The 16,793-nt window shown below is 39.3% G+C and overlaps 1 protein-coding gene across 1 annotated transcript in view; it reads right to left on the bottom strand.

Moving 5' to 3' along the window:
- ABCC4 (ATP binding cassette subfamily C member 4 (PEL blood group)) overlaps positions 1–16,793 on the bottom strand; it is a 157,041-nt gene that overhangs the window by 44,548 nt on the left and 95,700 nt on the right. The window contains exons 21-22 of the mRNA XM_086771389.1: positions 4,570–4,720; positions 3,811–3,930 (exon numbers count right to left, since the gene is read on the bottom strand). Of these exons, the coding sequence (XP_086627515.1) occupies positions 3,811–3,930; positions 4,570–4,720 (271 nt within the window). The remainder of the gene's footprint in view (positions 1–3,810; positions 3,931–4,569; positions 4,721–16,793) is intronic.

Below are 16,793 nucleotides of genomic sequence, written 5' to 3'. Positions count from 1 at the left end.
CAAAGACATAAAACCAGTGGATTATTAGAAAACTAAGCTGTATAATTATTATTAAATTAATTCATGTTAATATTATAAGTTACTTAAAAAAAAACCAAACCCAAAGCAACAACAAAACATTGCCATCTTCAAGTGCATGTCTGCATGGATTGAGGACGGTCAGAATATTCTCCAGTTTTCCTGAAATGGTCTAACCTAGCTTTCACACTAATAGCAACCACAACAGCAACCACAGCTAGTAAAACATACGGTCACAGGAAGAAAAACAGTCCATGATCCATTTATTTAAAATGAAGCATGATCCATTTATTTAAAATGGAAGCCTTTTCTTAACTCTAGTGGAGCCGGGAGTCTTAGACAAAAAGCAAAAGTACGACCACGTTTGCTGTAACTGGACTACTGTCTACAGACTTCTAGCTCAAAAATGTCACAACACAGCAGTCAGAGCTAAGTCTTTAGAAGGCAGCTGCAGCTGGTTAAGCTCCCACAAGAGCTACTCAACACAGCCAGTGCAGCTACAGAGCTATTCAAGCGACTAAATGCGCACATCTACTTTGAGGGGAAAGCGCACAGGTGGACATCTCCACTGGGCACTCACATCCAGGTGTCCAGAGTTTGGTGCTAAATTCCATCCCAAATAGATATGCTACACGACAAGATACAGCAGGAAAAGACATTGTGATACAGAAGGCAAAGTCTTTGAATTCAGGGCCAAAACCAGAAGTCAAGTAGCCATAACAAAGTATGGCATTATTTATTGCTTAGGCTGCAGTCAGATGAATTTTTCCAGCTGCTACCAAGTCACATGAGAAGATTACCATTCCAACCCTCTCTGCATTGACTTTCATTACTCCATGCTAAAGATCAGTGCTGCTTCAACTGTTTCGATGTTCCTTAGCCCAGTGCTGGGAAAGATCCAAACTAAAAATATCCTCACTTTTATTTAAAAAATGGAGGAAGTAAGTCTGGTTTTAAGCCAGATCACTTTGGACAACCAGATTACGGAATGATCAAATCAACAATTCAGCCAACAGAACTCCACGTAACTTCTGGAGGAGGGCAGCAGAGGATGGCAAGAGACAGCCAGGTAGGGTCCAGAGCCGCTCTTAGTCCCATCTACATCAACTCTAACTGTGTATGTCTGACCACACATTTAGCAGCTGGTTTCATTAAACATTAGACATTTGATATGGTCTAACAGAGTGTCACGCACCTAGCCACGCAGAACGACATACGCAGAAGAGAGCACCGCATCAAGTCACAAACCTAGTTCCAGAAATTGAATTCACCATGATAATTTAGGCACCTCTCTGAAACCCAGAGCTGAGTGTCCCTGGAAACGGCATATGACAGCTTCCTGGTGACATGAAGGGTCATTTTTGGTGCCATACTGGACTTGTAAGACCAGGAAATGGGACCTTGGGTCCCCTTGGATTTTTCAGCTCCAAGGTTTTTGCTCCATCGATCTCGTTGTTCAGGAAGGTGCACTATACTGCCAGCTTGAGGTGGGTCATTCTGCAGCCTCCCTGTGTAACCAGCGCCACTGTGCATGCAGGAAGGAATATGGCAATCACGGGGACTAATCATCGTGTAACTTCTGATGACTCATGAGCTTTCTTATAGAGGTGTTGCACTGGCAGGAAGGAAACTTAGGCTTGGTCAAACCTCAGCAAGCCTTTTAGATGTTTTTTTATCTAAAGATTCTTTAATATCAAATTCATGGGCATTTCTGAAAGAAGATCTGAAGCAAGTGTCCTGTTTCCCAGGCTCAGCCCTAAATAGAGAGGAGGATACCACTCCAGCTAAAACAAAACCATTGCTGGTTGGGAGACCCTTCTGCAATGCAGTTTCTCTCTGGGAGACTTAAGAACCCAGGACTCCACCTTTGTAAGCCAGTATGAAAGGTATCCTCTTCTGTCAGCTCTTGTTTGCACAGATTTAGTATCAAAGAATCATTCAGGGTGGAAGAAACCTCAGGAGGTCTCTAGTTCAACCTCCTACTCAAAGCAGGGTCAGCTCTGAGGTCAGACTATGTTACTCCATGCTTTATGCAGTTCGAGTCTTGAAAATTGGTATGGATGGAGCCTGCACAACATCTCTTGGTGACCTGTTCCTCTGCTTGATTGTCCTCTTGGTGAAACAGTTTTGCTTTGTATCCAGGTTAAACCTCTCAGGTTACAACTTACACCCATTTTCTCACTCCTTCCATCATGTACCACAGTGAAGAGCCTATCTTTTTGGTAGCATCCTTGCAGGTACTGGAAGGCAGCTATTAAATCCTCTGTAAGCCTCCTCTTGTTTGAATTGAACAAGCCCAGTTTCCTCAGCGTCTCTGCAGAGGGAGATCTCTCCTGTTAGTCCCCTGACCATCTTAGTGACCCCTCCACTGAACTCCCTCCAGTTTGTCAGAGTGTTTCCTGTATCTGAGGGTCTAAAACTGGATGCAGTATTCCAGATGTGAGCTAACAAGTGCCGAGGAGGATAATCACTTCCCTCCTTCCACTGGCTGCGCTCCTGTTAATACAGTCCAGATGTTGCTCATATTCCCTCTGAGGACCAAAAACCACACATACACTAAGCAAGCCGGTATACCCCAAATAGCCTGGCAGGAAAGACACCAAGATGAAGTGTGTAGGTACACAAAAGAGTGCCACTATAAGCACTGAGGCTTGATCTCAAAAGGACTGCCTAGGAGGGGTGTTATGACAGTTTTCTTAGAGAGATGCATAAAATCAACAGGAAAATAGTTTGTTTATGTTCCTTAGATCTGACCTAAAAATACAAGGAAATATTTATTTTAAAGGTCATGGTCCTCTTTGTACAGTGAAAGTTTTATATGCAGTTTATTGACTAAAGATGCCTTATAATATAAAGCTTAAAAAAGCAACTTTGTGTTCCCTCACTATCAGCTACTGTAAATTTGATTTGGTCAGACAACTAGTGACTTGAAAATACTAAGAAGTGGGGAATTCAAGGCTAGAGGTGCCTCCCTGGAAGATATGTTTCCCCAGTCACCGGGTCACTGGGCTCAACACGGAGATCAGTGTGCACGATTCTACAGCCTGTGATAAACTGTACTTCAAAAAAGATTAACTGGTCTGGTCTCAGAAGTCTATAAATTAGAAAAAACCCATAGAACATACTTGTATCTCTTGTGACAGAGGAAATTCAAGATCTTACCTAACAAACACAGAATTGCAAACTTGCATTCTGCTGCATCTTGAAAAACATTGTAATAGAGAACATTTAATTGACAAAAGGTAAAGCAGCACAGGCAACCCTGAATTACATTACTTATGCGTGCAGAATACTGATATTTTACACCTTCTGGTCATGTTAATACCATATATTAGATTTGATTCCTGAAAGCTGCTCATAGTAAAAAAGTAGTGAAATTTATGAAACTTTTCCAAGATTATTTATATTAATGATCTCTGCCCACTCCTAGCACACTACTTAATACTAAATGCATCCTAATATAGTTTGTTCCCCCTCCTTTTAAAGATGGAAACAAGGAAAATGCCGAAAATTATTATTTAAATATTATTAGGCATACTTTAAAATGTTTACCTTAGACATTGTTAAAACATATGCATGGGTATCTCAAATTATATTACAGTCCAAAGTAAACTCACAAAATCTAGACAAGATAATAACCTTTTTGTTCTAATAGAGAAATTTTACCCTAAAGAGACAAATGCAGAGCTCCGACTGATTTTAATGTACATTATATACATGTCGCTGAGGGCACAAGATATTTCCCTCCTACAGAGCAAAGTATTTGATTTTTCACGTCAATTCATCACAAACCTGAGTGGAGGTCTTGGTGTGCATCAAATAATTTTTGAAATCTTTCCTCTGCTTTCAAAGCCCGAATAGTCCAAAGTCCCTGGAGGGATGATGACAAGTGGGAGAACACTGGACTTCGAGCTGCAAAGGGAAATGAGAGGAATAGCAATAGCTGAAGGGCAACATTTAATTCTTTTTGTACCACACTAATCTCTAATCCTACTACTTTATATTTAACCATATAAGTTAGTGTACTGCATCCTTTTAGAATAAATATGCCATCTCTTTAACCAAAATTATCTTACTCAATTAGAATCAGACAACCAGGCAGATTAATTTATATAAAAATGTCTTCTACTTTTAACAATAGCTGTCACTGAAGAAGTTCTTTGAGCTTTATTAATGACATGAGGCACTTATGTTTGTTATTCATAATGCTTAATATTTCATATCCTAATCAAGCTAAAGTCAGGCACAAGAGTCAGATTAGGTCAGAAACACACCACTAGTATGTGCATGCAAGGTCCCAAAGACCAGCAACTTAGTGTGTTCTTAACTAGTTTATTTACAGATAGTTAAACTGGCATACCTAAGGTTTACCATTTTGTAAAACAGGAGTTAAGCATGTAATTCACTGGTTGAGAATCAAGGCCATAAGGAAGTTATTTGCACAGCAAAAGAAAAAAAATCTTTGATGGAATGGTCTATAAAATACTAGCATTTCACGTAGTAATAATCAGCAGGGTTCAAACTAACATTGAGTCCCACCAAACTACATACTTGTGGATTCTAGACGTTTAATATCTCTCGAAGTGTCTAAGAAGTATCGTCGGAGAAAAATGAAAAGAATAAATAGTGGAATTAAGGGAATGAGTATCCAAGGAATCACTGCCACAGCCACAGCCACCACACCAAAAATCTGTAGGAGAGTCTGCAACACAATAGAAACAAAATAAAAAACTCTTTGCCAGAAGAATTTAATTTAGAACAAGTATAAAACTATTTAACACTACCGAAACACTTAAATATTTAAACATAACCACCAATTTTAAGAGTGGACACATTGTACAACATACGAGCGACACTTACGTTTAAGCAACTTGAAAAATTTACAGTATTACCTAATTTGACTAATTGTGCAGTTTATTATTTTCTTCTACATTATTTCTTCTTTAAGAAAAGTTATTACAAAAGTAGTTGACTGAACATTAGTGACTTTCTTTGTGGACTATTCTGTGACTGCTGTAACAAAGTAATACATGATTAATGAAACACACAACTAACCTTTAAATGGACCCAAGCTACCTGGTGAATGAGAGATACGTTTTTTTCACTCCAGGTAAAAAGAAGTTAAAAGACTGACTTTCAGTTGGAAGACTTGACAGCTGGAAGACTGATCTTCAATACAGGCTTGTAACTTTTTCCTAAATACAACTTTTCCCATTTAGAAAGAAACCTCAGTATCAGAGAAAGAGAGCTTTCTCCTCCCAAAGGATTGCATTGGGTAATGTTACAAACAAGAAGAAAATGTTAATCATTGCAAGAACTATCATAAGAGGCTAGTTTTAGCTATTTGCTTCAGAGTATGAGATGAACAGCTGGGCTAAACCTGAATTTACTCTTAGAAAACTAGATACAATGTGGAACGAAGTTTTGTTGCTTAGCACAGTGGATCCTGGCCCAACTTTCCGAATTAAGTCTTCCATTTCCTGCAGACTACTTCACATTCTTCACATCAAACTTTCAGTTTGAATACACTATGAAAATCATTACCGGCACACAAATTTCTTTCAGAATGCGAGCTGAGTGCATATGTATGTACGGCAGGAGTCCTGGCGTACTGAAATCAGGGTGTGCCCATTTCCTCCTTAAAAAAAGGGAGAGGAAAAAACCCATACAAAAAGAAACCCACCCTGTACAAAAACCAGACAACCAAAATTCTAGCTCAACTTTGAATTCCTGTATTATTTTCATTAACAATTTCCCCAGAAACTTTCTAAATGGTCTCAATTTATGGACTGTAGAAGAGCCACCTTCTTCATCATCACATAAGACACACAAGTAGATTTCAGTTGAATTTTGTGGCTGTCTGATTTTTGGATGCCAAAGCTAAGGACCAGAGTGGATTTTCAACCACTTTCAATGGAAGTGCCTGTAAAACATTGCGTTTCCTGTTGTGCTTCTGGTAGCCCACACGCACATACTCTAAAGCCAAAACCAAGCACAACCTTTTCCCCTACATGGTTTTTTTTTTTTTTTTTTTTCTCTTGAGGCTTCTCTGACTTTACCCTAATTTCACCTGACCAAACAGCAAATCCACACATCTTTCGCATTATGACTGCACGAGTCAGCACAATTTAGGCTTTGGCTCTAGGCAAGATCTTAACTCATGATAGAAGATTTATCAGTGTAACAGCCTTGCATCTCGTAGATCCTGAAAGCACATTATAGGGTCTCATAATTCTATTAAGGAAAATTGCTACAGGGTAGGTATGGGGTAGGAGCTCTGAAAGAAGCTGCATTACCACTACACTGCTCATCTGTGGGTTAAGGTGTTGACGGCATCACGTTGTTCGACCTTCTAGATACATGCAGTGGATTGCAAACATTTTACCTAGATTTCATCATGAGGAGGTAAGGTGGCAGCGAGAGTGCACGGTATTTCACTGGGATCAATTATGCAGATGGTTATGTCAGCACAAAGCAAAACAAAGCACCTGACTCCTCACCAGCGCTGCCATCAGCCCTTCTCTACCTTCGACTTCTCTGGTGTTCTTTAAAACTCTGTAAGAGTATTTCATTTTTATCATGGCATGAGGAGAAAGGACATAAAGATTCCTGACCTCGTCCAAATTTTATCCTGTCTAGATCACTGTTTTCCCCAGTACTGCTGATTGTCTCTGCCAAGCCTGCCAGCCATCCACACGCCAGCTAATTTCTAAAGTCTCCCTCACCTCCGCCCTCATCAGCAAATGGAGATTGAAGTCCATTCCTTCCTTCTGACAACCCACTCCCAAATCTGCCCTGCATGCCTGCTGCCTTCCCCTTCTCCCTCCATCACCTCCTAGACAGTCACCAAAAAGCAGTTTCTGAATTACTTCTGTCTCCTTGTAACATCAGCCGTAAACCTGAACTGAAGCACTGAGGAAAGCTGCTTCAAGGAAAATAATTCCAGGGAAAAAAATGCTTCTTAATAAAAAATAAAAAAGCCCAATTGAAGTTTTAGTGATGATAATCTACAATATGTTGCAAAGTGCTAGTGGCAGTGGGAGTGGGAATAGAACTATTAGGATCCAGCTCATGTAAACAAAGCCTTGCTACGGCGAAAACACAGGGAAGGAAAAGATAGTCAGGATGACTAAAGTAAAAATCTGACACCGCCTTTGGAAGGAATTTTAGATGAGCCTGCACCACCTTATCATTATAAAAATTTATGATAGGGTGGATCAGTCGTGTGTTGTTTCTTTGGAAAACCAAACTTGCATATAAATTAACTCTTAATGAAGCAGTCTGAAAGCCAGACACAACCATTTGCAGACTGTAATCATGTAGTTACTGTGTGAGGTAAGGCAAAAGCTTCTAGCTGCAGAGTTTCACAAGACACAACTAACCTCTTCAGCTGGAGGCTGCCCCAACTTCTAGTAGATTCTCTGCGTGGAAGCAGGAGGACCCAAAGTAATCAGCAGGCTGATGATAACGATAACATGAGCAGTCTGACTGCTCTCCTCTCTGGAGACAAACAGCGAGCTAAGTATTCAGTTTGCACAGCAAGAAACGCTCAGGACCGGCTATCTAGACCTTGTCTGGAAGAATCAGCTTACAAATGAAAACTGTAAGCACGCAAGATTTCCCTACGTAAATAAATATGGTGTACAAAATCAGTATCTTTTACCATATTTCTTAATTTTAGTATTTAAAAATCTTCTGTAATGACCATGCAGAAAGCAGTAGCCCAGTTAAAAAAAAAAAAAAAAAAGGAAAAAAAGGAGTTGAGTAACTATATTTTATAGCTATCTGTGCAGTACTGGAAACAAGGCCACCTTACACAAAAGGCTACAGATGCACCGGTTACTGAGACTGAAAAGACCTGGACGGAGAAATCCAACTGGCTTCCAAGTGGAGCCATATTGTCCAATATTCACCTTCAAATCTGCTTCAGTTTCCCTGCAGAAAGAAGAATCTCCTGCCCACAGACTGCACCTACTCTGGTGCTGGTTCTGCTGGGAGTCATGCTCTTGCCTGCAAGATTCCTGAGACTTCCCTCATGCTTTGGTCAGTCACTCCGCTCACAGTGCCTTATTTTTCCTCAAGAAATCTCCTGTCTTAATAGAGCAAGCATACCCTCCTATACCCCTCTGGGGAAGCGAATGCTCTGACCAGCACATTCACTTGCGAAACATGTGCTTTGCCTTCATCTTCTGATGATCTACATATTCTTAATTCTTACAGGTGCTGAGAGCAACATCCTTGAGTTTCTATCTCAAACAAGTCTTGATCTAGGAAGAACAAGGTATTTCTGTACCACTTCCACAAAACAGAAAAGCATGAGGTGAAGAAACAATTTTAAAAACCCATAAAAATCTGAAAAACATGGGAATTACAAGCTGTAAGCCATGCACAGATCACGAGCTGTAAGTCTTTCCTTTTGTTGAAGTAACTATACCATTTCTATGTTAGAAATCTTATGCCAAATTGTAAGCCACTTGAAGTCATTTAATAAAACTGATAGGACAAAAATGCACAAGTAAAATTTAGAGTTCAAGATGCCTCATGAGAAAGTCTACCCTTCCATCCTATAGATCACTGCCCTCCCATATCAGTGATATCCTAAGCTCAGCATTTCACATTTGGCTTCTTTGAAAAAGGCACCCGGCTTTTGTGTAGAGCCCTATTTTGAACCCCTCAGGTCTGCTGGTACTTTGCTCCAGCAGGTGTGTAGTCTCCTATACGTGAACATGAAAGTACCTATAAAATACCTCTCTGCCTTCTCTCTAATGAGCTCAACAGAGTCAGGTCTTTTGCGATCTTCCATTTTCTTCCATAATTCAAAAACAAGTTTTGCACTTCTTGTTTTGTTTTTAGATGGACTTTACAATGTATTTCAGCATCTCTTACAAAATATTCACAATAACGAGTACCATACAGTTCTGTGTCTGTGTAAGCTCCTAGCGTGATTTGTGATGTCAAGTCATCCTCATGGGTTTGACAGCTATGATACAGGACCTACTACTACAGGAACCACACCATTCTGGACTTGCAGCTGGTGACCTGGCAGGATCTCTAACGAATGAATGGAGCCCAAGAGATGGGATTTGAGACTCAGAAACCTGAATGTGGGAGTCTACATGTGACTCACATAGTGAAACTCCTGTCCTAGCTTAGAAGTTTAGAAAGTGATTCACCTAACCTTTAAGAGGCTTCCTAGCGACCCTATGGTTGAATATTTCTCTAGAGTCCACTAACTGTATTGACTAGATCCAACTACAGGAAAGTAAGCATCTAAAGCCCAAGAAGCAGATATCTAAATTTTGATGACTGAATACACAGTCAAATCCCACCCAAGAACTGCAGTGTTCCAGGACCGGTATTACCAATATTTAAGCAGAAGTCAAACACACCTACCCTGGCCCCACCCTCAGCTTCTACTCTCTGGACCCCACTATGCACTCTCAAGGATTATATCAGCCCATGACACTGCCACTTAATAAGAGCAATGGTGCATATCCTGGATTTCAAGTTTGCAACCTTAACTGCATTAACTTACGGCATTCTCAGTCAGGCTGTGCCGCTGGAAGAAAAGCAAGGTCAAGAAGCTACAAAACCCCACTCTGTTCGTACTTGCTTCACATTACTCTTCCTCCTCCATCTCCCCTCCCCCTGACTAAAATTATTTCCTCATTGGCTCTGCCAAATAACTGCACACACAATCAATCCCTAATCTAGCTCTGACATTTTCTTTTTCCTTGAACATTTCTTTTTTAAACATGCTTTTTCAAACCAGACTGTTTGGACTGCCTGTCATGCAGCTCTGTTAAAGCGCAACTGCACGGGCAGCTGGTTACGCTGGCACACCAGAGGACAAGATTTCTCAGGAAGGAGACATTGCAATGATCAGATCAGAGTGATAAACACTTCACTCAGGCCAGTTGCTTCCAGAGCAGCATACTGAATCACATCATAGATTTTTTTTGCACGTTTTCTCCTTTATTACAAAAAAAACAGGAAATATCCAAATAGAAAACCTTTACCTTCGTACCGTAATCCTAGTACATAAATAGTTTTACTTCATTTTACTCACTTAAAGTGGCCGAGTTGAGATGTGTAGTCTTGTCTTTAAACTACCTTTTCAATAAAATATATGGGTTTTCTTTTGGAAGTGGTTAAAAAAGTACACATGGCTGTTTATACTACTGTTTGCATCAAACTGTCAGGAACAGATTTATCTTGAAAGAAAAAGCAATGAAGACTTATGAGCACAGAAGAAAAAGTGTTGCACATAACTCCAATATTTAAAAGACATCTCAGACGTCATCTTTTTCTGAAGCAACCAGTGACAGCAATCTTTGAGAGGAATGACAGCTCTCAATCAGTGTTAATTCAGCTTTAGGAAAACATGCATCCATGAGAAAATTTGGAATACAAAGACAAGACAACCAATGCACTGCAATGGGGAAAAGAAGGCACAGCTGGCAAAGAAATGAGAATTGTAATTTCAGATAAACTGGGTGAAAGAAAAAAGTAAGAACTAAATACCGGCAGCTCTAAAAGCTTCAAAACCAGCAAGCTTGTCTTATCTTCTGTGAGACACCCTCTCCTCCTCTGAATCCTGGTATTTGCAATTAGTCAACAAGAGGTTACCTAAATCCATGTGTCACTGCAAAAGGGCCGAATACATCCATCAGATATACCACAGAAATTTATTCAAAACTCCCAATCACATCCCTAATACTAGTACCTTCTATCTGTTCTTGTCTGTGTAAGATACTTTTTCTGGATCATTGTTTTTCCATGTGAAGAAGCATATACTTAGCTCCTCAGGGCAAATGTTTTCTCTGCCACCAACATGCTCATTCGTTTGAGTTGGCACGCATTTTGCCATTAAGTAAGAAGCCTTAGTATTTGTTTGAGATCATGGCAAACCGCGTCCAATTGTTCTTTAACAAGTGACCTTATAACAAAACGAGTGTTTTCTTCAATACATTGGCACTACCACCATTTTGTTGTATTTAAACAGTATTGTATCATCAACAATCTCTTACCCTACAACAAGGGCTAGAAACATGCTTTCTGGGCACCCTGGGCCAAGAGGCTTAACCATCTTATGCAGATCTTGATCCCAACAGCAGTTCTCAAAAATCACAGTCCATATGTAGTCTGAGACTTCCAGATACAGATGCTTCAGAAACAGATACACACTTAAGCTTCGGACTTTGTGATTCTGACAGATACTCATAATACTCATCCTTTAAAACTCCTCATTACATTCCTACATGATAAAGAAGGTATTCTCCTTTTATAAAAAGTCATGTTCACTCACTAAGAAGTTAGTTGCCAGGGCTCTTTGGCCACAGTAATAATTTACTTCCCACTAATACAGATTTTCCATGAAAAAATAAGCTTTTATCAGAGCCAAAGCTACGGCCTCTACTTACGCATCTCTACACGTATCTCCTGTTCATACACACTGTACATGGAAACCAACCCTGTCACAAAAAAAAAAAGTATAGTGCCAACACCCATTCTTGTAAATGTCTGTGGACAATGTATTTTTCTATTTATAAGTGGTGAAAACTTGAGGATGACAGTCAATTTGATTTTCTCAAATGCTTTTTTTCCATTGCGCCTTATGCCCACTAGGCACTTCTGTTCTCAGTGATTTGAGCAGCAAAGCACAACTTTGCAAAGAGGTTACATATAAAAGTTAAATATAAAAGCGAGACGTCCTCTTCTTGAAGTTATAGGGAGTTAGTTATAACTTTAATCTGATCTTCCTATAAAAATGATACAAAAACTTAATATGTTTTGTTGATTCAGCAGTGCCAAGTTTGTTGTCTTCTCCTGTAAAAGTTTGCAGTCCCTGGCTATATTCTTCCACTGTCCTTTTCCCAAAGAAAAAAAAAAGGCACACACAAAAAAACTATTCACATAAACTGTAGTGCTCTTTGTACCATGACAGATATGTTACACCTTCCTGTGGAACACCTGAGATGCCAAGCACAATTTCACATGGTAGCTTGAGGAAACAGCATTAATCAGAGAGTACAGAACGCGCACACACAAACGCTTTGCTTTCTCAGCAGCTCTTGCCAGAACCTGCCTGAAACAATACAGAAAAATATCAGGCACCATCCAGCCCTCTCAGAGTTACTCTTCTTCTCAGGTAGCGGAAAGCATCCTCTTCCATTATACGAATTTAGGAGTTTTGTGACTCCAATTTCCGTCATCGTTGCCAAGCATGATCACTTTGGTGGCTCTTCTACTTGCTTCAAGATTCCCAGAGCAATGCATTTCTATATCTCTTCTATCACTCCCTGCTGCCAAATAACTGATATTTTAAAAGGAAAATAAAGAATGGTTTGACATTTTCTGCTCCCTCCTGTTAGAAGCCATTTCTAAAACTTTTCCCAACTATGTAAGCTCAAGACAGCCCCACTGAGCACAGACCTTGATGAAATCAAAACATTTCATTCAGCAATGGGTATTTTTCTCTTTAGTAATACTACAAATGGTGTATTTCCTGCTCTGTTCTTTGCTCATCTGTTTGGCACTTTATCAGCAGATGCTGATTCACCAATATTTGTCCTTGGTCTCATCCCCTTTACAACTTTTCTAAAAGCAGTTTTTCTTTCAGTGATAATTTTTGCTTTTTTTTTCCATAGAAGCGGCACATAAACATAGAACAAAATAAAAATTCAACAAATATCTCTGCTTTCAGGCTATTAGACTGCAGGAGGCAGATCTTACAAGTTGATACTAAATGATGAAAAAAAATGGATAGTAAAAGGACTGGGAAGGGACAGGCCTTTTGACATCCCCCAGTACAAAACTGTGAATGCTGGGGTACTGATCAGGGAATGGACCACAGAAAGCAGCCAGGTTCTCATGCTCTCCCCGAACAGCATCTCCTACTGCTACTGCTGGAGAATGACCATTGTCCTAGATGGACCACTGCTGTGACCTTGCATGGCCTTATTTAGTGTTCTTATGGTCTAGTCCCTTAACTTATTTGCTAAGATACCGTCCACTGTTCCTGTGAGGAACTCCTCCGAGATAATGATGATGTTATCACAACCTTTCCATCCATACTGTACATATTTTTTCCCAGTTCTTCCAAACGTCTGTCAAAATTTTGCTTACCATAAATGCTGCTGCCCCATATGTTGCAGTTTTGCAAACTCTGTCTTTGAGCTATATGGACTTCCCTGCCTCAGACCTTTTGTCCCTCATGGTCATAATGCCGGAGCAGCCCCATGCCCTCTTCAAGAACACCTGATTTTCAACTGCATGACCATTTTTGCTCAGCCAAGTCTAATTGTTTCGCCAGAAGTCAATTCTGGGTCTTTCAGCAATTTGAAAAGCTTTGTGCTACATTTGAACTGTGGGCTATTCTGTTAAAAGAGTATCAGTTCTTCAGTAACACTGCTCTTCAGCCTTAGAGTAATTACAAGCTTTTAAGCATTTTACTGTTTGTTCTTGCTACTCAACATACACTATCCATGTATTTATTTTTAGGTGGAATGAAGAATTACTTGTATTTCTTTAAGTTCCACAGCGGCCGCTCTGCCCTACCTAAATTAAAACTACGAAAAATATTAAGGACCACAGCACAAGCTATCCTAAGAAATAAAACTACCTTCTGTTCTTTCCTGGTCCCACTCTTTCATAGCAGATATGCCAAAAAAATGCTTTTCAGACTATCTCTGTGGTTTTTTTTTCCTAATTTCCCCAGAGCTCTGCCACTCTGACAGACCACTATCCTATTCAAAATAAACTCTGGACTCGTTATTCTTCATTACTACATTCTGTTCAGTGATCATTCAACTCCAAGAAGCTTAACAGTGGCCTGATGTTTTCAGCAACCGTATTTTAACGGCATCAGCCTCTCACCACCACCATCAGGTTTCACCCAGTTCAGCCACTCTCTGCAGGTACAGAACCCAGTGGTATCTAAAGAAGGGAAAATAAATCTCCTTGGCAGAGAACAAACACTATTTACTGTGGTAAGCGCATGCTCATTCATGATTTGTTACAAATATGCTCCAAGACCATCAGAAGGACTTTTCAGAAGTTTATTTATCACAAATCATCAAAGTAAGTAACTGATACCAGGTCTGACTGCAAAATCTAGACTTTGCATCAGTGAGAAAAATGAAAAAATATTTTTCTCAGTATTATGTTATTTTCTCAGCATTATGTTATGTTATGTTTAGCAGAAGGATGGACAACTTAACCAGGTACCAAAGCCAGCACATTTTCAGTTTTAGAATGGAAGATCTAAACCCATTATTTCAGCATATGAATGACTTGGGGTGATTTCAAAACCCAGTAAGAAAAACAGAAAGAAAAAAGATTTAGGGATGTGACTGTGGAAGAAAATGCATTCACTCAGCATCCTATTCTTCCATAGTGCAGGAACAGCTATTATTGAGTCCTTGAAAGAGCCCTTCTTAACACAGAGATTTTTATTATCTCAAGAGTGCAATCCAAATAAATTTTTTAAGTGATACAAAACTATCCTGTAACATAGACGTAACACAAAGAGGTATAAGCTTCCCAAAGACACATGACATTCAGTTTCCAGCTGAACTCTCATATTTTGCTGTATAAAGCTGCCCACACTGGAGCCTCTAACTTTTGAAGAACAAACTCATCTGGAGTTTTCAGATCAGCTGCAGAGTTCACTAGGCAGCCACAGTATCAGCTTCAGAAAGAAAAAAGTACTTATGTTCTGCATGACACGCACACAGAACCCTGACAGCACATTTCTATGAGATGCAGTCTTTTTTTTTGCCAAAGATAATTCCTTGTCCCACGTTTGTTTTGGGCATAAATATGCATAATGATTTAACACACACGCATCAGATATATGGCTTAGTAATTCAAATACCTCCAAGTTTTTCCTTCCTTCTTGAATCAAAAGAGAAATCTCCAGTCCTTCTCCCAAACAGTGAAATCCTAATTTGTTTGTAAGCACACATTGTCCTATCTATAGTATATCAGTAGTTTAAGGCAATCTAAAAGATTTGTACTTATCACCATTTGGAACAGGATTGTTATACTCTATGACTGACAGTAGAATTAAGATTTCTAGCTACTGTGAAGTATTAGAGATGTTAATGATCTTCAGAAGTCTTAAAAATAATCATCAGTCTGAGATACAGATGTGAAAGGTTGCAATAACGCTTAAAAAGTCAGGTAAATACCTATAAATAATAATAAAAATTCTCACTTTGGCACTAAAAGCAGAAGCCGTCTATATAGAAAGATGGACCAAAAAGAAAAGGAGAAAACTGTGGAAACCAAGTTCACTTACATCAGAGTACTTCTTTGTCCTCTTTCACAGTAAGAAAAGCAAACAAGAAAATACCTCCCAACAGATATAAAAGATCCCCTGATGAAGAGAATCAATCTCTAGAACTTTTACAAATTCTACCTTACTCAAAGCGGGGAAATTTCCAAACTACACAGAACAGGGGCATGTCACTGGACTTCCATACAACTATTCTGCTCTCTAGTACCTGAAAATGTATTGAGAGTAATCTGACAAAGAAAACAGAGAAGCCAGTTTGAGAAGAGCTGATTTAAACCCGATTGAAATTTTGTACTTACAGGTTTTAGTCCAACATACCAAAATACTGCAAGAACAACCACATTTTTATCTTCCTACCACTAAACCACAATCTGCTCAAAATGTTAGAGAAATGAAGAGGAAGACTGCAACTCACAATGCTCAGATGCTCTAGAAAAACAAATAGAGAAGATAGAAAGTGAAAGCTAGCTCTATTTTTCTGAGTACTATATTCAAAACACCAGTATTTCAGGAAGGCAAGATGACAAAAAGGTACTAAAATAACATTTTTCAGTATTATTTTATCTTCTTTCTCATCTTAGATAAGGGGTTACATCTTCAAATCTTATTAATACTAAATAAATACAAATCCTAAAATATTTTAATATACTTGTATTTAAATATTTAGTAACATAATATACATTATGTTCCCACACAAATCAGTTTTGTTACTGCAATGATATCTGTTGCCTTGACACTAATATGTGGAGAATGACATGCATACCTGTTCTTATAAAAATTCTACACAGTAACATAAATAGGAAAAAAAAAATGGGTGACGGAAAGGATTGGGTTGGATTACACATGAGTATAGTGAGAACAGACCTTCAGCCTTCCCTAGAAAATCAAGGCGTGTGTATAAACAGGAATGCACCTATTAGCAGTGACTCCAGAGTTACATGTTTTGTCCTACGCACATACCATCAATCTGAGTAAATATGCAGTCCGTATGATGCAAGACAATGTACATCGACATCTGCAGAGTAAAGCCCGGCAACAGCTTTGGCATAGATTATCTCCACTGCTGGTCACCATCAACAAGACTAATTGGCTACTGGGATTTAACAATCAAAGCATTCAAGGACAGAGGAATGAAAGGTCAATAAAGAACCGCATTATTTAGATAAGTGTCTGTGCTAAACTCACAGCTCCTTCATGTTGGTCTTGGTTATGCAAGTGCAACTCAAGCCTCCTCTTCCTCCCATACCTCTTTTTTTTGAGGGGTGGGGGGCGGGGGGCGACAGGGGCAGTGCATGAGGATCTGGAATGGGATGATGATGGCCAGGCAAATGGATGGATGGATGGATGGATATAACCCCTACTAATTTCAAAGAAAACAGCAAAACTGAAAGCACCTACAAATATCAAATGTATACCAAAAATTAGGTTTTTTATCATAATGACCATTTTAACCTTTTCTGAAGTTAGAGCTCAA

This window comes from Chlamydotis macqueenii, chromosome 1 (assembly GCF_036417535.1).
Source record: "Chlamydotis macqueenii isolate bChlMac1 chromosome 1, bChlMac1.mat, whole genome shotgun sequence".
Lineage (NCBI taxonomy): Eukaryota > Metazoa > Chordata > Aves > Otidiformes > Otididae > Chlamydotis > Chlamydotis macqueenii.
Note: the sequence above shows the minus strand (reverse complement) of the source record. Positions and strands in the feature narration are given on the sequence as shown.